Here is a 17,500-nt window from a genome sequence, read left to right on the forward strand (position 1 = left end):
GGCTCAGAGGTATTGGGCCGTCTGTAAAATAAGATCATAAATACATACAGAAATGCAATGACAGTTGAGTCAATTCTGTGTTTCTGTCAAGGAGGGCTGCATGGAGAACCTGCCAGTGATATCATAGGTTTGGCCTTTTCAAACAGGATTTACAACTTGTTTATATATAATGCAAGAACAATGGCCATTGGCCAAGGTCCATGGTCATTTGTAGATTAAAAATAGTCTAACCCGGCTAACACAAATGTATGGTAAAAGTATAATACATTTACCGTACCTTTAAAAAAGATTAGCAGGAGGACTTGAGAGGCTGATAACTTCTCCCAATGAGCAGGTTGATGCCTTGAATTCAGATTCCAGTGCACATAACATTGTGTAAAGCACTTTGGATAAAGGCACACAGACAACTAAGTTAAATTAGTTCATATTGCTCTCTGGAAATTACCAGTTTACATGTTATAATCCTAAGTAACAGGCCTATCTGTAAAAGTGCATTGTCCTCCAGTGGGCTGACCCACCCACTATACCACACTTAAATACTTTGTGTAATGGATTTAATTTCAGTGTTCATAATTTATCACAGACTATATCTAACCTCCATGGCATCTACCTTGATGTGTTCATCCGGGCTTTTTTCTCCTGATAGTCCCACCCACCCTGGACTGTGGAAGTGCAGTCTCTGTACTCACTCGCAACTCGTAATAGGCTGACTTGTCCACTAAATAGAGTGCGGATATTCCTTTTTTCATTGACTTGTCCACTAAAACATTTAAAACAAGGTCACCACACCGTCAGAAACTGACTTAAGCCCCATGAGACACCGAATTAGCCGAATGAGCCGTTATGCAAAGCAACAGGGAGAGTCCATTCACGTCTAACCTTACCTCTAACCTGCGTCACCAGGCTTTCCACCCTGGAGGAAAGCCTGATCTGTGTTACTACATTTCCATGTGATCCAGTCGGGAGCGGATGATATCGTTACATCATGTTGTAGTCATTGTTTTGTAGTCATAGTCTTTGGAACACTTTACTCAATTTTTGTGCATAGACAAATTTGGCCCTATGGCCCCACTTTGACAATTGACACCATTGGATTAATTATGTTTGAAATGAATGAACACTTTTCATGAGCAATCACACTGAAATGTGTTTGATGTTATGCTGGGCCGTACTGGAATGCAGCTTATTTAGGAACACAATTGTTTTACTCTCTTTTGTTCTTTATAATGTATGTAAGAAAATGATCACAGCTGGGCCCGATTATAGCCTACATGTATTTATATTTGTTTATACACAAATGTATTTTGTATGCAATGGAAGTAAGCTTTTAGGCTTTATGTTATTTTCTTGACTGCTACAAGCCGACCAGAGAAACAAATGAATACATAAGTTCAAATGTAACCGTTTCTATTCTGTTCTGCCCTGGCTCACCAAAACATCTTCTCTTCTCCACAAGGAATCCTTTCAGAGGTGTTTTGTTCTGAACCTGAGAACTTTCTTCAGGTGAAACTTAAGCATCATTACAGAAGGACAGCAGTGTGCTAGTGTCACCCCATCTTTATTTCTGTTTTTTTTGCTGGCTATCCATAAGAGTGACCTCTTGGGTTTCCTATAGTGGATTGTATTGCCAGTGATAACTGCCTTGGTAAGCCTTGACGATCGGAATCATTAGTGTAACTTTTCTCCTTAGCCACTGTAAAGGGTGTCAACTTGCAGGCATTTGTAGATGCTGTACTGTACTGTTACTGTACGTGTGTGTGTGTGTGTGTGTGTGTGTGTGTGTGTGTGTTCAGGACACATACTAGTTACTGTAGTCAAGGTATCGTGTTGTAGAGTAAAATGTGTAACTACGTATATGTTATGTATGTGTCATAGCCTGCTTATATGACAATAGTGTCTGTGTGCACACACCTTTGTGTGCCTTTGTGTGTGTGTGTGTGTGTGTGTGTGTGTGTGTGTGTGTGTGTGTGTGTGTGTGTGTGTGTGTGTCCGTGTCCGTGCCCGGCTTCTCCATGCTTCTCCCATGCCCATGCCCGGCTTCTCCATTTACTATTTAATAAGAGAGTGTGCAGTGTCGGCTGTCACAAGTCAGACAGCCAGTCTGGACGCTGGCCAACAAGGACTGCCTCAGACTCCATCAGAGGTGAGGCCCCACATCAATCAGCTTCTACTTTTCAAAACTCCCCACATCTCTAATCCTCTACCGTCACCAATTGCCTCTGATTTCTCTGAAACATCAAGTGCTGTTTTTTATGCCTCCACCGGCCACAGCCGTGGCTCTGGTATTATGTTTTCAGGTTGTAACTCAGACATCTCAAGGAACGCCCGGAGGAACGCCTGGAGGGAATTTCATTACATCTGGCACAAACAAGCACTTCAACTCAAGGATGAACTGATTCGAATTTGGTGGTGAAAGGCCAAAGGCACTGCGACCTCATAATAAAACATGTTTTTTTATGCCCCTGCCACCAACGGCCGTGGCTGAGGCCATTATGTTTTGCGGTTATCCCTCTGTTCAGACTTATATCTGTCCAACGCAATATGAATGCAATATGTCAGGAATGCTTTTGTTCTAGAATATGGCTGTTACAATTTGTCTAGGGGTATAAAGGCCGGAAGGAGAACATAATTTAAAACTGAATATATATTTATTTGTACAAAAGTATAAATAAGTACAAAAAGGATGACTGTCAGCTTAACAGCAGCAGAGACTCTATTTCTCTGTCTTCCAACCAAGCAAAAATGTTCTTTGTGCCTTTGGTTACTTGAGCTTTAATGTTTCACCAAACCGTGAGTCCAAGTAGACGTTTGTTCCATTGTTACAGCCAGAAGTATTTGATTCTGTATTCATATTTGGTAATTGGTTATTTAGATTTGTTATATTATAGTATTTGTGTGTTGCTTTTGTATTATTCTACATTTGATGCTGAGGCCATCTTGTTTCCTAAACTCAATGTAAACAATGGGACCACCACTCTCTCCACCTCTCCACCTTGCAGAAACAAAACAAAACACACATTAAATACATTCAAAGTCTTCACTACATAATACTTTATAAGTCTGAACAGACATGGATGTAACAGTGGTGCAGTTTTTCTAGTTCTTTGGAGTGTTTTTTATTATTATAATTAAGTAAAGTGTCTTGTTAGTTTGATCAGACCATGACTAGATATAGTGAAATATTTAAAAATAAATCATGGGAGACAATGTTTTGGAAAGAAGGAGATAGTACGTATAATGTTGGAGCGGACTCTGTTCACTTCTCTTTGTCTCTCTGAAGGTTGGTGTGGTCGTAACTCTCTGCCCATCTAACCCCTGTGTCTTTCAGGATTGTGAGTCATAGGCTCTTTTTGTGAGGACATAATTCGTCTCCATCATTCTAATGTAATTGGAACGGCTGTGAGAGCATTCATCACTGCATTCGACAGGTTAGGGGTTTTCTGAGGTTGGACAAAGTTCAGTGCCCTCAAGAGAAGGCCCAACATATGGTATGCTCATTTTATTATGTCCACATAAAGCTGGCTTGTCCTCATTGTAGATGCTGAAGAGCAGAAAACGTGATGAACACAGGCTCCATTTTCAATGATCAGCATAATGTACCATATTATATCCATGTACATTGTATGGAAATGTTACTTTTGACATGTAGAGATCCTCTGGCCTATTGACACATTAAAATGTGTATCTGACATTGTTGAATGTCATTAACACCATTTGTGATGTGTCGAGTAAGATGGTGTGACCGACTAGTCACTACCCAGGGCAAGGAAGGACACAACACAGGGCAGCTTTCTTAAGTAGTTTTATTCCTCCATGTGCAAGGAATAACACAACATATGACACTTTACACAGGAAAGCAGATAACGGTAGCTCCCCACTGTCCGGACAGAAGCTCTTTTTTAAGTGTTTGTTGGAGATGACTGATTTATCCTGTCCATCAAGTCCATGCACAACAGGTGCGCAGCCACACCCAGCTCTGAGTCCAGTTCTAGTTTGACTCAGGCCAGGTGTGACTGCTTAAATCAGTCATCCTCCATCTAACAGATGGCTTGTTGGTTATTGTTGATTATGCAATGTCAGCAAAGTGTACTAATTAATCCACCCCACCTCCCTCTGCACACTTTAATAGACTTCATAAAATACACATGCACGCACGCGCACGCGCGCGCACACACACACACACACACACACACACACACACACACACACACACACACACACACACACACACACACACACACACACACACACACACACACACACACACACACACACACACACACACACACACACACACACACACACACACACACACAACCCGCATTGCATGATTTGAAATACAGCCCAAGATACACAGATGTTCAAGGTTCTATTTAGGAAAACATCTAAAAACAAAACAACAACAATGGTGCGATCCATGGCACATACTGCAAAGCACTTAGCACATACATGGGGCTAATATATTGTACGTATGGAGCGAACCTGCACAGGCACCAGTCTTGTCTATGTAGCAAAAGGTCAGACATGAGGGTAAGTCATGCCAGAGAAGCCTAGAGCAGATCACTGTGTTGACAGCCCTAACGACACTCACTCTCTGATGCCTGATTCATAATTGGTTGCCGATCTACAAGCTCACAGCATGTCACGCTGCGATGTGTTGTGAGCTTGGCGATCACCTATTTTTGGTGTGAGACATCACATCCAGTCCCATAGCGTCATCATAAGGCCTCTTGCTGTGAACCCCCGCCCTCAGGCTTCCACAAGAGGGCTCTACAGAAGTCCACACAGAGCTCTGATCCCCAATCCACAGCCTCGGTTTCCTCCCTGCCCCTGGTCACTCTCTCTGACAGGACGAGGGGGGGTGTAATCAGGGGTGGGAGGGCGTAGAGGGGAGGAGGTGGATGGGGAAGAAGTGGAAGTGAGAGATGGATAGGTAGGCGAGACGTCAAGGCTGGCGTCTCCCCTGACCACAGCAGTTTGTCCCTGGCATTGCGGGCAGTATAAGAAGGAGACCCACCCTGGGGAAGCCAGAGCCAGTAGCAGGGTCGTGCAGCGCCGGCACAAATTGTGACCACATTGGAGAGGGAAGGGACCAGAGAGGAGAGGGCGACAGCATAGGGCACAGCGCCCCTCCAACCAGCCTTCTGATACAATGTTGACTCCTAAAGAATGGGAGGAGAAGTGTCTGAGTGGACGACGGAGGGCCAATTCACTTGTCACTGATGTCTGTACTCTCTGTGCGAACACGGGCGGAGAATCAGCACGGGCAGGGGGAACGAATGGGGCCGTCCACTGACGTCTCTCTGAGGCTGAGCTCAGCCGGAGTGTGCTGCTGGTTGTGTAGGTGCTTCTGTGGAACAACGTGTGCGGTATCCTCGACGGCCGCCTGCAGAGAGGGCAGTGGATCTGTCCTCTGGATGCCATCGAGGGGTGCAGCAGGCAGGGCATGCAGAAAGTATGGCCACAGGGCAGGGTGCAAGGAGGGTGGAGACACAGATCAAACTCACTGAGACACACCGGGCACGACTCCTCTTCCTCATCCTGCTCCTTCGCTATGTCCTCCTGCTGGTCCTCCTCCAGCTATTATTGGTAGCTGCGATATACTGTATGGAATGCATGCATAACATTCATAGTGCATATTATTGCTGTATTGTTCATCTGTCAAATCTGTGATGTAGGCCTACCAATAAAATGTCAGTGCATTTTGTTGTATCCTGCATTTGTGTCCTTTGCTTTACTCCGTATGCAAACACAAATACATCATTTAAATGTATGTGCAGTGGTGGTCTAGTGGATCTGGATCTGTACCCACATCACATTGACTCTCTCGCCTCTCCATCATGTCCCTGCTCCTCTGACGCAGCAGGCGTAGCGTGTCTGCAGCCACGGGTCTGCTCTGGACAACAGGCCGGCCGTGTCAACTTGAGGTGAGTATCATCTCCCGTCACGATTTTCCATCTCAAGCTATGGGCGAAAGAAGGCAGAAAGCAGAGAGGGGGAACACACACCTGTCATACGGTCACAGAGTTCAAACAGCGGACTCCCTAATCGGAATCAGAACCTCGGAAAGGGGCGGCAGGGTCCAACGACCTTGAAACGTTCCACTCCACCCCGTAATAATAAGAAGCTTAAAAAAAACCTTAGAAAGCAACTCACCTGCCTCACCTGCTGTGATTTGACTCGTCTTTCTCTCTCAGTTTACCGATCTCTCTCTGTCTCTCTCCCTGCGTGTCTCCTGTGTCCTCTGTATCATCTATCTCGCCCTCTGGTCGATGGTCAATCTGGTGTGAATGTGAAAGTGTGTTATTATTGGTACAGCTGTTATGCCCAAATGGGTGACAGATTCCTCAGTCAGATTCAAATGTCTAAAAAAAGACCACCACGCCTCCCACGCACCCCACCCACCTCACTCCCAGCAGCACGTACACAGGCCCTTATAGCAGATCTGCACTTCACATGCTTACTAATGCGACCCCTTGTATACTGTAATAGGCACCGTTAAATGCCAACATTAAACACAGCAAGGCACTGAAAAAGACATAAATAACAGAAAGAAAATAATAGAAATGCGTCATCTCAGCTGTGAAGCGTGTGGTATATAAAGAATATAGGTATACATGTGATTAGATTAGACTAGGATGCCTGAGTGCTGAAGAAAGCTGGACCACATCATCACCGTTTCATAGATTTTAAATTTCTCAGGCACACAAATGTGCACCAGTGTTGATTTTGTCGACTAAGACTAAAGAATAAGTCGACTAAGACTAAAGACTAAGTCGACTAAGGTTTTTGACACTTCGTCGACTAAGACTTGACTAACAAAAGACTAAATGGGACTAAAGACTAAATGTGCGTTTTCAAAAGACTAAGACTAAGACTAAATCATAAGACTATCTCTAATGAACATTAGAGATAGTGCCCCCCCCAGTATCCCCCAGTGCCTCCCCAGACAGTGCCCCCCCAGTGCCTCCCCAGACAGTGCCCCCCCAGTGCCTCCCCAGACAGTGCCCCCCAGTGCCTCCCCAGACAGTGCCCCCCCAGTGCCTCCCCAGACAGTGCCCCCCAGTGCCTCCCCAGACAGTGCCCCCCCAGTGCCTCCCCAGACAGTGCCTCCCCAGACAGTGCCCCCCAGTGCCTCCCCAGACAGTGCCCCCCAGTGCCTCCCCAGACAGTGCCCCCCAGTGCCTCCCCAGACAGTGCCCCCAAAGTGCCCCCCCCTTAGTAAAAGACTAAGACTAAAAAAGCAAGACTAAAACTAAAAGACTAAGACTAAACCACTAAGACTAAGACTAGACTAAGACTAAATTATTTTGATATTTCGTCGACTAAGACTAGACTAACAAAAAAGACTAAATGGGACTAAAGACTAAATGTGTCTTATTATTCAAAAGACTAAATCAAAATATTCTGAAAAGAACAACACTGATGTGCACGTGCATCTGTCTTGTCCCAATGTGTTGTGTCACCGGAGCCCCAGTGTAACACGTAAAGACCCCATCAATAATGTACGCTCAGGCTAGACGAGAGCACCTGTACGGCCATGGATTACCTTACCCCACTCCTCCCAACAACCCACCTGCTTTGTCTGACCGCCACACAGTACATTTTTAGGTACTTTTACTTTACTGGAGTATTTCCAATTTTCAATACTTTTACTTCTGCTCCACTACATCACAGAGGCAAATATTATAGTTTTTACTCCACTGCAATTATTTGAAAACTGTAGTTACTAGTTACTTTGTAGATTTGAATTACAAAACATATATTCAGCCCTATTTAAACATCTACAGGCTCACAATGTATCTTGATTTGACGCGTTGTGAGCTTGTAGAGCTATTTTCAAAAGACTTGACTAAACTTTATACAGATACCTTGTGTCATGCACTAGGGCAATACATGACAAAAAGGGAGTCCACACACAAAGGAAACCTTTTATATTGTGCAACTGCTTGAAAAGAAGGGAACAGCACTGGCTTGAGAGCATGGAAGGAGAAGCCCTTATATACTCTCCCAAAACACACCCCACTCAGGTGTACACAGTTGGCCTGACGGCCTGCTCCACTCTGCCCTAATCACCCAGGCTGCCAGAGGCAGAGGGGGCAGGGCCGGCACACTTGTGAAACGGGAAATTCTGCATACTTTTACTGGTATAAGTATATTTTGATGCCAGTAGTAGTATTGATACTTTTACTTTTACTAAGAAATGTAATACTTTTCCACCCAGTCTGCCCACAGACTGCCCGGCTGCAGAGCACCGAGTCGGTGACGATGGAAGTTGGAGATTCATGCCCCACCAGGCTATGCAATACCCGTTGTACCTGTCAGAGTACCTGTTCCACCCAATACCCGTTGTACCTGTCAGAGTACCTGTTCCACCCATGTGTCTGTGTCCCTCTTATGCCCATATATGGAGAGTTCTGTATCTGTCTCTCTGTGTCCCTTTATTCCTATATATGGAGTTCTGTGTCAGGCATGCCCAAATATGGATTGTTTAGTCAGTGTTGTGATGTCAGAACAGGCCAGCTACAGCCGTAGACACAGACAGACAGACAGACAGACAGACAGACAGACAGACAGACAGACAGACAGACAGACAGACAGACAGACAGACAGACAGACAGACAGACAGAGAGAGACATGGTGCATTTATAGAGGAGATGAATGGAGTTAGTTGGTTTGACCAACAGTTTTGAGGATCCAATGGAACGGAGTCAGTCAGAAGCACCTTTTAAAAATAATGTTTGTAAAACACGCACACAGATACATGGGCGTTCAATAGCACTGCTTTATTAAAACAAAAGTAGAAAATGGAGATTGCTGGTTTCTGCCTGACGTACAGCGACGACCTACACACAATATAACTTGAAAAAGAGAAAGGCGAGCACTTCGGTCAGTTGAATAGTTCATGTGTATTAGGTGCACGGGTAGAAACAGTATCTTTGAAAGGATCATCAGCACTCACTTGTTCCTTTTTGGGATCTCTTATTTATTGTGCAGCCCAAGCAGCAGATCAGATCACTCACGGACGTTTCGGTTTTGGCCAACGGCCTTCAGGACTTAAAAGGGTCAAAGGAGGGGGAAGGCCTCATACAATTTGGGTAAACCATTCAAAATTCTATAGGGCAGCATCAGAAAAAACAAGGTCACCGTTTTTAACCGGGACAGAGGAACAACAGACAGGATCTAATAAGAGGCCTGGAGGTGGAATCGGGGCAAAGGAGGTCATGAATAGTTTGGTGCCAATCCATGTAATGCTTTAAAAACAAATAATAAAACCTTCTCATTTGACAGGCAGCCAGTGAACAGAGGCCAGAGAGAGAGAGAGAGAGAGAGAGGGAGGGTGTGTGTGTGTGTGTGCGTGCGTGCGTGCGTGCAAGAGAGAGAGAGAGAGAGAGAGAGAGAGAGAGAGAGAGAGAGAGAGAGAGAGAGAGAGAGAGTTAAGTGACAGTGTACGTGGTCACTGCTTGACAGTAGAGACAGATGCACTTCTGGGTTCCGCCTCCTATGAGAAGTTGTCTTCCTAATGCTAATGCTAATCCCAGAGTAGAAATTGGCAGTTCCCCCGGCATGGGCTAAGGGACAACAGCTCGTCTATTCTGGCAGCAAATACGTATACCCTGCCACAACCACTCACAATCAATATAAGATCCTAACCATGTATGGAATGGATTTGTATAATTATGGTATGAGTAATACAATTAATTAAATTGTATTACACTGTAAACCATGGGTGGGGAAACATTATATTGTGGTTATTAATTTGGATCTGTCTTATTGCATTTTGTATGACTATAAATTAAATATTAACAATAAAGAATCTTTGAGTAAAACGTTTCTTAATAAGCTGTCCTTTCTTTGACTGTATAGCGATCAAAGAAAAGGACTGCAGTATAATATAGATTGTGCAGTGTGCATATGTGTGACACTTGCATGCCCCCCCCTGGGGGCATGGGCCCCCATGCCCCCCACATTCGCGGGGGCGAGTTGGTAAAGGGGCGAGTCGTTTGGTATTCCTTTGATACTGGCACTGCCCCTAGGTTACTCAGAGTAATATATAGCTATTCAATTATGAGGCTATACTCCTCTACTTCGTTTGTTGCTTGCTGCAGTATTTGCTGAGTCAGTGTTGACGCACAGTTCAAGTTTGACTCAAAAAGAGTCCTACCCAATGTTCAATGTACCGTAGGCCTACTTCAATGTAACCATAGCTCCCTCCCCTGGTAACGTACGTGTTCTTTTTCCACTCGACTCACTTCCTTGAGGAAACTTCAGCAGACGTGGTGGACTGCTCGTGTTCTTTTGTTTGTGAATCCTTGTTAATACAAACTAAAAACTTCCCCACAATGATTACTTTCCTCCGCAGATTGGCAGCGCGGCAGCGTTCATTGTTGCCGGGTTTGAGCGTTATGCTGCCGGACTCACTCGGTGGAGAAGCTCCTGCTAGCTCATTAATACCCCGGGTCGGAGTGAGTCTGCTGGCCCGCGGCAGCCGCGGTCTCTTGGGATGCACTCGCACACATCACCGCGGGCAACATACAGCAGCGACAGACTCTGTAGAAGTGGATCTAAATCGATTAGATGGACAGGACACCGGTAGGACCCATTCTCACCAGTCGCAGGCGTGCACACACGCGTGTCGCATATTGCAATCAACAGCAGTAGTCCAGGCAAAATAGCGTTTCAATCAAAAGTAATTGTAACAAAAGATTTTTCTTCACAGACCATTTCTATGAGGTCTCCAGAACAACATACTAAAAGTCCCAAGAAATCCCAGTTGGGGAAATATGTTTAATTGCATTAATCCAAAATGGCCGCCAATTGGGTTTATTTGGCCAATCTTGGAATACATTTTTGACCATCAGGTAATTGTAACAGATTTTTTTCTGCACAGACCATGTCTATGAAGTCTCCAGAACACCATACTAAAAGTCATAAGAAATCCTAGTTGCAGAAATATGTTTAATTGGCATCAATCCACGATGTCTGCCAATTGATACCATTATCAGAAATATTGCCAATCTTAGAATAAATTCCTGACCAAGAGGTAATTGTAACAGGATTCTTTTCACCACACATCCTTTCTGATGGGTGTCTAGAACAACATACTAAAAGTCCCAAGAAAAACCCGGTTGCGGAAATATGTTTAATTGCATTAATCCAAAATGGCCGCCAATTGGGATTATTATCAGAAAAATGTCCAGTCTTGGAATATATTCCTGACCAAGAGGTAATTGTAACATATTTTTTTGTCTGCACAGACCATTTCTAGCCTATGAAGTCTCCAGAACACCATACTAAAAGTCCTAAGAAATCCTAGTTGCAGAAATATGTTAATTTGGCATCAATCCAAGATGTCAATATTAGAATAAATTCCTGGCCAAAAGCTAATTGTAACAGGATTTCTTTCACCACACATCATTTAATTGGCATCAATCCAAAATAGCCACCATTTTATTATGAAATGGCATACATTTGAATGATTTTAAGTGATTTATTTTGGGACAGAGTAGCTAATACAAAATGGGTTGCAGTTTGATTGGATACATTTAGAGCCCCCAGCTCATAGGAATTTGTGCAATGTTTTTCACCATACCAATTGTTGGCTGACGAACTATATTAAAATGTATTAGTGAGAGTCCTACAAGAATTCAAGCTGCCGAGAGTAAATCCTCTGTATAAAATTGGAAACAAATTAGAACCTGGCAACTACCACCTACCAACTAAAGTGCTCTCAAGTCTAAATGTGGTACCACCCACATTTAGAACTAACGGGGGAACATCTCCTCAGACGAGTCCTCCATTGTCCCGGTGTTGGTACTTTGCGCTCCTGAGTAGTTATTTTGTACATCCACGTATGTTAGTGTGGGACGTCCTTGTGATCGATGTCCGTGTATTGGTTCCCACAGCACCAATTTGCTGGCTGGCAGTTCTTGATGCCAATGTCCTGCTATAGTCTCATTCTCCTGGCTGACATTGTCTGGCTCAAGGTGGTATACCCTCATACTGAATTGTAGGCTATACAGTGCTGAGTTACTACTCGCCCATTGGGCCATGGCTCATTCGTCCATGACTGGTAACGTATGTGCCTGTGGAATGGGGAACCCGGGTTCATCTCCCGCCCCGGCCGTGGCTACATTGGTGGCAGCGGTGTGTATGGGTAACCTCTACAAGTATGTTCCCGCAGGCGGCACAGACCATAACCTAGTAGTCGTCAGCTCTGTCAGTCTCCCTGGGGTGGAGGTCCCCCAGTCAGTCGAGCTTAGCTCCTGGGTGGAGCACGTGGACGCGCTTCCAGGTGGGGCGGAAAACTAACCTATACAGTGCTGCGTTACTACTCGCCCATTGGGCCATGGCTCTTTAGTCGACTGGCAACGTGACTGGCTACAGAATCTTGTTGGTAACATGTTGAAGTTGAGTACTGCATGCAACATTCTGGTGTAGCACCCGTCTAGAGACTTCTGCAGGGTTGGCTTCGGGGTCCAGCATTCACTGCCATATATAGGAACAGACTCCACCGTTGCATAGAAGAAGCTGAGTTTGATCTCACAGGGGATGTTGGAGGGAGATCCATACACTGGCCATGCCGTTCAGGGACCTCCATGCAAGTGCCTTCCTCACTTTCAGATCTTGCTCCATTCAGTTGACCCATGAGCCCAGTTACTTGAAGTCCTTGACTTCCTTCAGCACAGTGCCTCCTGTTGTTGTCAGAGGTGGATGTTCCGGTGAGATGTTATAGGTGATAAATTTGTGTAGCAGCGTAATCTTGTAGATCGGCAGTTTTTGGTGCACACAGTTTTGCAGCGTGACCTCGTAGATCGGCTGTTTTTGATGTAATTTGCATTTATTTTGGAGTACTGGAGTACTGTTGGAAAAAAGGTGTGCTTGTTCCACGTTGTCGGAGAGCAGGCTGATGTTGTCCGCATAGTCTAGTCTGTGCAGACAACAGTCTGTCAGGACTACTTTGGTATGTCGTCTCGAGTCAAATGCCTTTGAAGTCAATGAAACTGAGTATTATTATTATTATTACTATTATTACTATTATTATTATCATTATATTGTATTATATTGTTTGTGTTGCTGGAAAAATGATAACAACGATTATTAATCTAACATTAAAGGGACACTTCACCCTTTTTGCTAAAAAATATATGACGTTTAGAAGCTTTAGAACACTTTCCTGGGGGTCTTTATGTGTGTAATATGTGGTTTTAGATATTTTAGATTGTAGCAGTGAGCCCAGTGTCTCTGATGTCATGGACACTGGGCTCCTTCCTTCCTGGACTACAATTCCCATAATACTTTGGTGCACTGCTCCTCCTTGTGGATAGGGGAGGTCTGTCTTACTGAGACCACATGTAGTCCAGGAAGTAAGTGATCCCAATGTCTATGACATCAGAGACACTGGGCTCACTGCTACAATCTAAAATATCTAAAACCACATATTACACACATAAAGACCCCCAGGAAAGTGTTCTAAAGCTCCTAAATGTCATTAACATATATTTTTTTGCAAAAAGGGTGAAGTGTCCCTTTAATGTTAGTTATAAATGTAATGCCCATTTGGCTTGTTAGCTTATAACGTACAAAGTGCTAAACTAAATTATGATCGTGTATAGGCCTACTGATGGCAGCATGTTCTATAGTCTAGATAGAACATGATAATAACAACCTTCAGTTATATTGGTTCAAAATGCCTAAAATACACAGTATTGTATCTGAATATCATCAGCTCAAAATATATTTGGAAGTCAATTGAAATCTCAGACGAATGAAAATTGGGCCTTTATCCAAGGCGTTTTACATAGATTGTGCATTACATTCACCAATTCACACACAGATGGTGGAGAAAACCATGCAAGGCACCAACCTGCAGATGCAATTAGGGGTTCAGCATCTTGCTCAAGGACACTGTCACTAACTCTGGGGGAGTCCAGGTTCGAACTGGGAACCTTGCGGTTCCCATTCGGCCACACTACCTCTGACCCACTGCTGCTGAGCCACTAATTGGCAGACATCCTGCATGGATTGACGCCAATTAAACATATTTCCACAGCTAGGATTTCCTAGGACTTTTAGTATGGTGTCCTGATGACATAGAAATGGTCTGTGAAGAAGGAAATTATGACCTCTTGGTCAGGAATTGATATGGCATTTTGGATTGATGCCAATTTAACATATTTCTACAACTACGACTTCTTGGGACATTTAATATGTTGTTCTGGAGACTTCATAGAATTGGTCTGTGAAAGAAACTGTTTCAATTACTTATTGGTAAGGAAATTATTCCAATATTGGTAATTGGCCATGCATTTTTCTGAGAATATCTTATTGGTGGACATCATGGATTGATGCCAATTAAACATATTTCCACAACTAGGATTTCTTGGGACTTTTAGTATGTTGTTCTGGAGACTTCATAGAAATGGTCTGTGAAGAAAAAAAAGCTGTTACAATTAACTCTTGGTCAGGAATTTATTCCAAGATTGGCCATTTTTCTCATAATAGTCCCAGTTGGCGGCTATTTTGGATTGATGCCAATTTAACCTATTTCTGCAACTACGATTTCTTGGGACTTTTGATATGTTGTTCTGGAGACTTCATAGAAATGGTCTGTGAAAAAAAATCTGTTTCAATTACTTATTGGTAAGGAATTTATTCAAAGATTGCTAATTGTCTATGCAGTTTCTGAGAATAGTCTTATTGGCGGACATCTTGGATTGATGCCAATTAAACATATTTCCCCAACTGGGATTTCTTGGGACTTTTAGTATGTTGTTCTGGAGACCTCATAGAAATGGTCTGTGAAAAAAAATCTTTTGTTACAATTACTTTTGATTTTAGGTCCAAAATGAGCTAGAATGCCTGGACTACAGGCTACTGTTCTATTCAGGCCGCCCAAATAAACACCCAGTCCCATGCAGTCCCAGACTGACACTAAAGAGCTGGTGGATTCAGGTGGAAGAGCAGTCTTGACTGAGCAGAGCAGTAGTACAGGTTACTCTGCTACCGTCAAATAAGCAAATGCAATGCCAATGTAGAAATACATGCTACGCGCTTACAAGATAAAGGTCTACATAAAAAAGAGTAAAAGCCTGCATTTGTATCAAAATACAGTAAAAGTAGATTAATGGTGGTCCAAATGTTTTGCAGATCTACAAGTTCACAATGCATGTGTTTCAAGTATTTAGAAAAGCGCTATTGACATTCATTCATAATTATACTATAGCTATAGGCCAATAGTGTTGTGAGCTTATTTTCGAATAATCATAGTACCTACAAAGCTGAAGTGGTTAATGTATGGTTTGTAAATCAGCAAGATATTAAGGTAACTAAGTAACCAAAGATTTCTAATAATTAAAGGATTACATACTTTCCTCTGAGATGTACTACAGTATAGGCTATCAGTGGTGGAAAAAGTACTCAAAGATTCAATACTGCAACATAGAACTACTCTGTTAAAAGTAAAGTCTGGAATTCAAAATGTGTTTCAGTGTTTTAAGTACGAAAGTATTGGCATAAAAATTTTGAGTAGAGTAGGGTACCACTCATTATGCAGAATATGCCATTTGAAGTTATCAAATTATGTATAAAAGTATTTTGAAAATAGATCTACAAGTGATGCATTGTGAGCTATTGTGGGCTATTTGTATGGTTGATGTATGTTTTGTAATAATAATCAAAATCTACAAAGTAACTAGTGATTAAAGTTTTTAATTAAATGTAGTGAAGTCAAAGTACCATATTTGGATCTGAGATGTAGTGGAGTAGAAGTATTAGTATTTGAAATTCGAAATAATGTACTTTCAACCATAAAAAAACCATAAACGAAATACTCAAGTAAAGTAAAAGTAGGCTGCCTCATAATTACAGGGCTATACTCAAAATAGTTCCAAGGTTGTGTTTATAACCAGAATTACTCAATATCAGCAATTTCAAGACTTTCACTTCCTATGCTTTTTTGTTCTTGCTTAATGTAAGTTGCTCTGGATTAAGAGTGTCTGCTAAATGCCTAAATTGTAAATTGTAAATTGTAATTGTAAATTGTCTATCCTAACTGTATTCCCTAAAAGCTTTAGTGAGTCAGAATTCTGTCTTCGTCTCAGGGATAGTGGAGGTGGTGATGTCACGACACCATGCAAGGAATGCTCTGGGCCATGTGTTGGTGTCACAGGTGAGCTTCTGACCTGTCGGCTACCTGCCACTCTTTCCCTCACACAGGCACACACTGACCTAAACATGTTACAGTTGTGTGAACAATCAAATTCATGTGACACCACACAAAACCACACAGTGAGTCTTTTCAGAGTCGTCCAGGGTTAGGGTTAGTCATTAAAAAGCATCCTTGCTGAAGTTCTCTCTGTGCGTCACCGTGTATCTAGGGAAAAACTGAAAAACCTCACTCTCCATCTCCAACAGTGGCCCTTAAACAGGGTGAATCAGCAGTCTTATCAGCATGACAGACACACATCTGGTTGAAATCTCCTCTGTTCCCCTGTGTGTGTAGATGAGAGAGCTGCTGTCCACACTGTCCAGTGACTCAGCTGTACGTGTAGTTATCTTCAGGAGTCTAGTCCCCGGGGTCTTCTGTGCAGGTGCGTTGAGTTCTGTCTACTCTCTACACCAGTGGTTCTCAAACTTTTTCATGTGAAGACCCCCAAATTGATATGTACTTTGCTGCGGACGCCAATTTGAAAAGGTTTTGTGCCGGAGACCCCCAGAAGAGAATATTTGTGTTAAAAATGGTTTCCAATAATTTCAAGATTTTAAAAACATGTTCAAAAATAGCAGATGTACAAGCTCACAGCGCAGCACACATTGATGCATTGTGAGCTTGTATATCTGTTGTTTTTGAATAGCCAAACATAATTGGTGTATAGTGGTTAAATTGATCGTGATGCTGTTTTAACACATTTTGCTTGCTGGGGACCCCTGGGGACCCCTTATATCCTGACTTTCATATATCAAACAACACAATATTCTGTATATGAAAGCTGTATTTTGTTTTGCAACCCTGTCTGAACATAATCTTAACCCTAACCCTCTGAAATGGCCCTGAAACGTCCTGGTTAAGGGGCTGGTTCTACCTCAAACAACCCACGTTGTGTCTCACAGTGTCTGTGATAAATAAAGTGTGTGCCAAAACAATCATGGTCTCTGTGTTCGCCGCAGGTGCTGATTTGAAAGAGAGAGCTCTAATGAACGACAGCGAGTCAGATCTGTTTGTTCACGGCCTGCGATCGATGATGACTCAGATTGGTGAGGTGTTAGTAAGCAATGTGAGGAGCTCGTGTGTATGCATGCAAATAGGGGTCCTGTAATGAACCTGGAAGTGTGTTAGTGTTCCTTTAAATTGTGGATGTGGTAAGCAGAAGATATAATACATGGGGGGATCTACAGTATGCTTTGTCTATCCCTCCTTTCACTTGTTCAGATCTTTCCCTTGTGTAAAGCACTTCACTCTCTCCCTATCTTTATCCCCCTGTTTTTATTTCTGTTTAGT

The 17,500-nt window shown here is 43.1% G+C and overlaps 1 protein-coding gene across 1 annotated transcript in view; it reads left to right on the forward strand.

Moving 5' to 3' along the window:
• The first annotated feature begins 10,267 nt into the window (after positions 1 to 10,267).
• echdc2 (enoyl CoA hydratase domain containing 2) overlaps positions 10,268 to 17,500 on the forward strand; it is an 11,558-nt gene continuing 4,325 nt past the window's right edge. The window contains exons 1-4 of the mRNA XM_083767026.1: positions 10,268 to 10,593; positions 16,104 to 16,171; positions 16,505 to 16,592; positions 17,170 to 17,256. Of these exons, the coding sequence (XP_083623152.1) occupies positions 10,344 to 10,593; positions 16,104 to 16,171; positions 16,505 to 16,592; positions 17,170 to 17,256 (493 nt within the window). The 5' untranslated portion in view covers positions 10,268 to 10,343. The remainder of the gene's footprint in view (positions 10,594 to 16,103; positions 16,172 to 16,504; positions 16,593 to 17,169; positions 17,257 to 17,500) is intronic.

The sequence above is a fragment of the Protomyctophum parallelum genome (genome assembly GCF_964188405.1).
Source record: "Protomyctophum parallelum genome assembly, chromosome: 6".
Taxonomy (NCBI): Eukaryota; Metazoa; Chordata; class Actinopteri; order Myctophiformes; family Myctophidae; genus Protomyctophum; species Protomyctophum parallelum.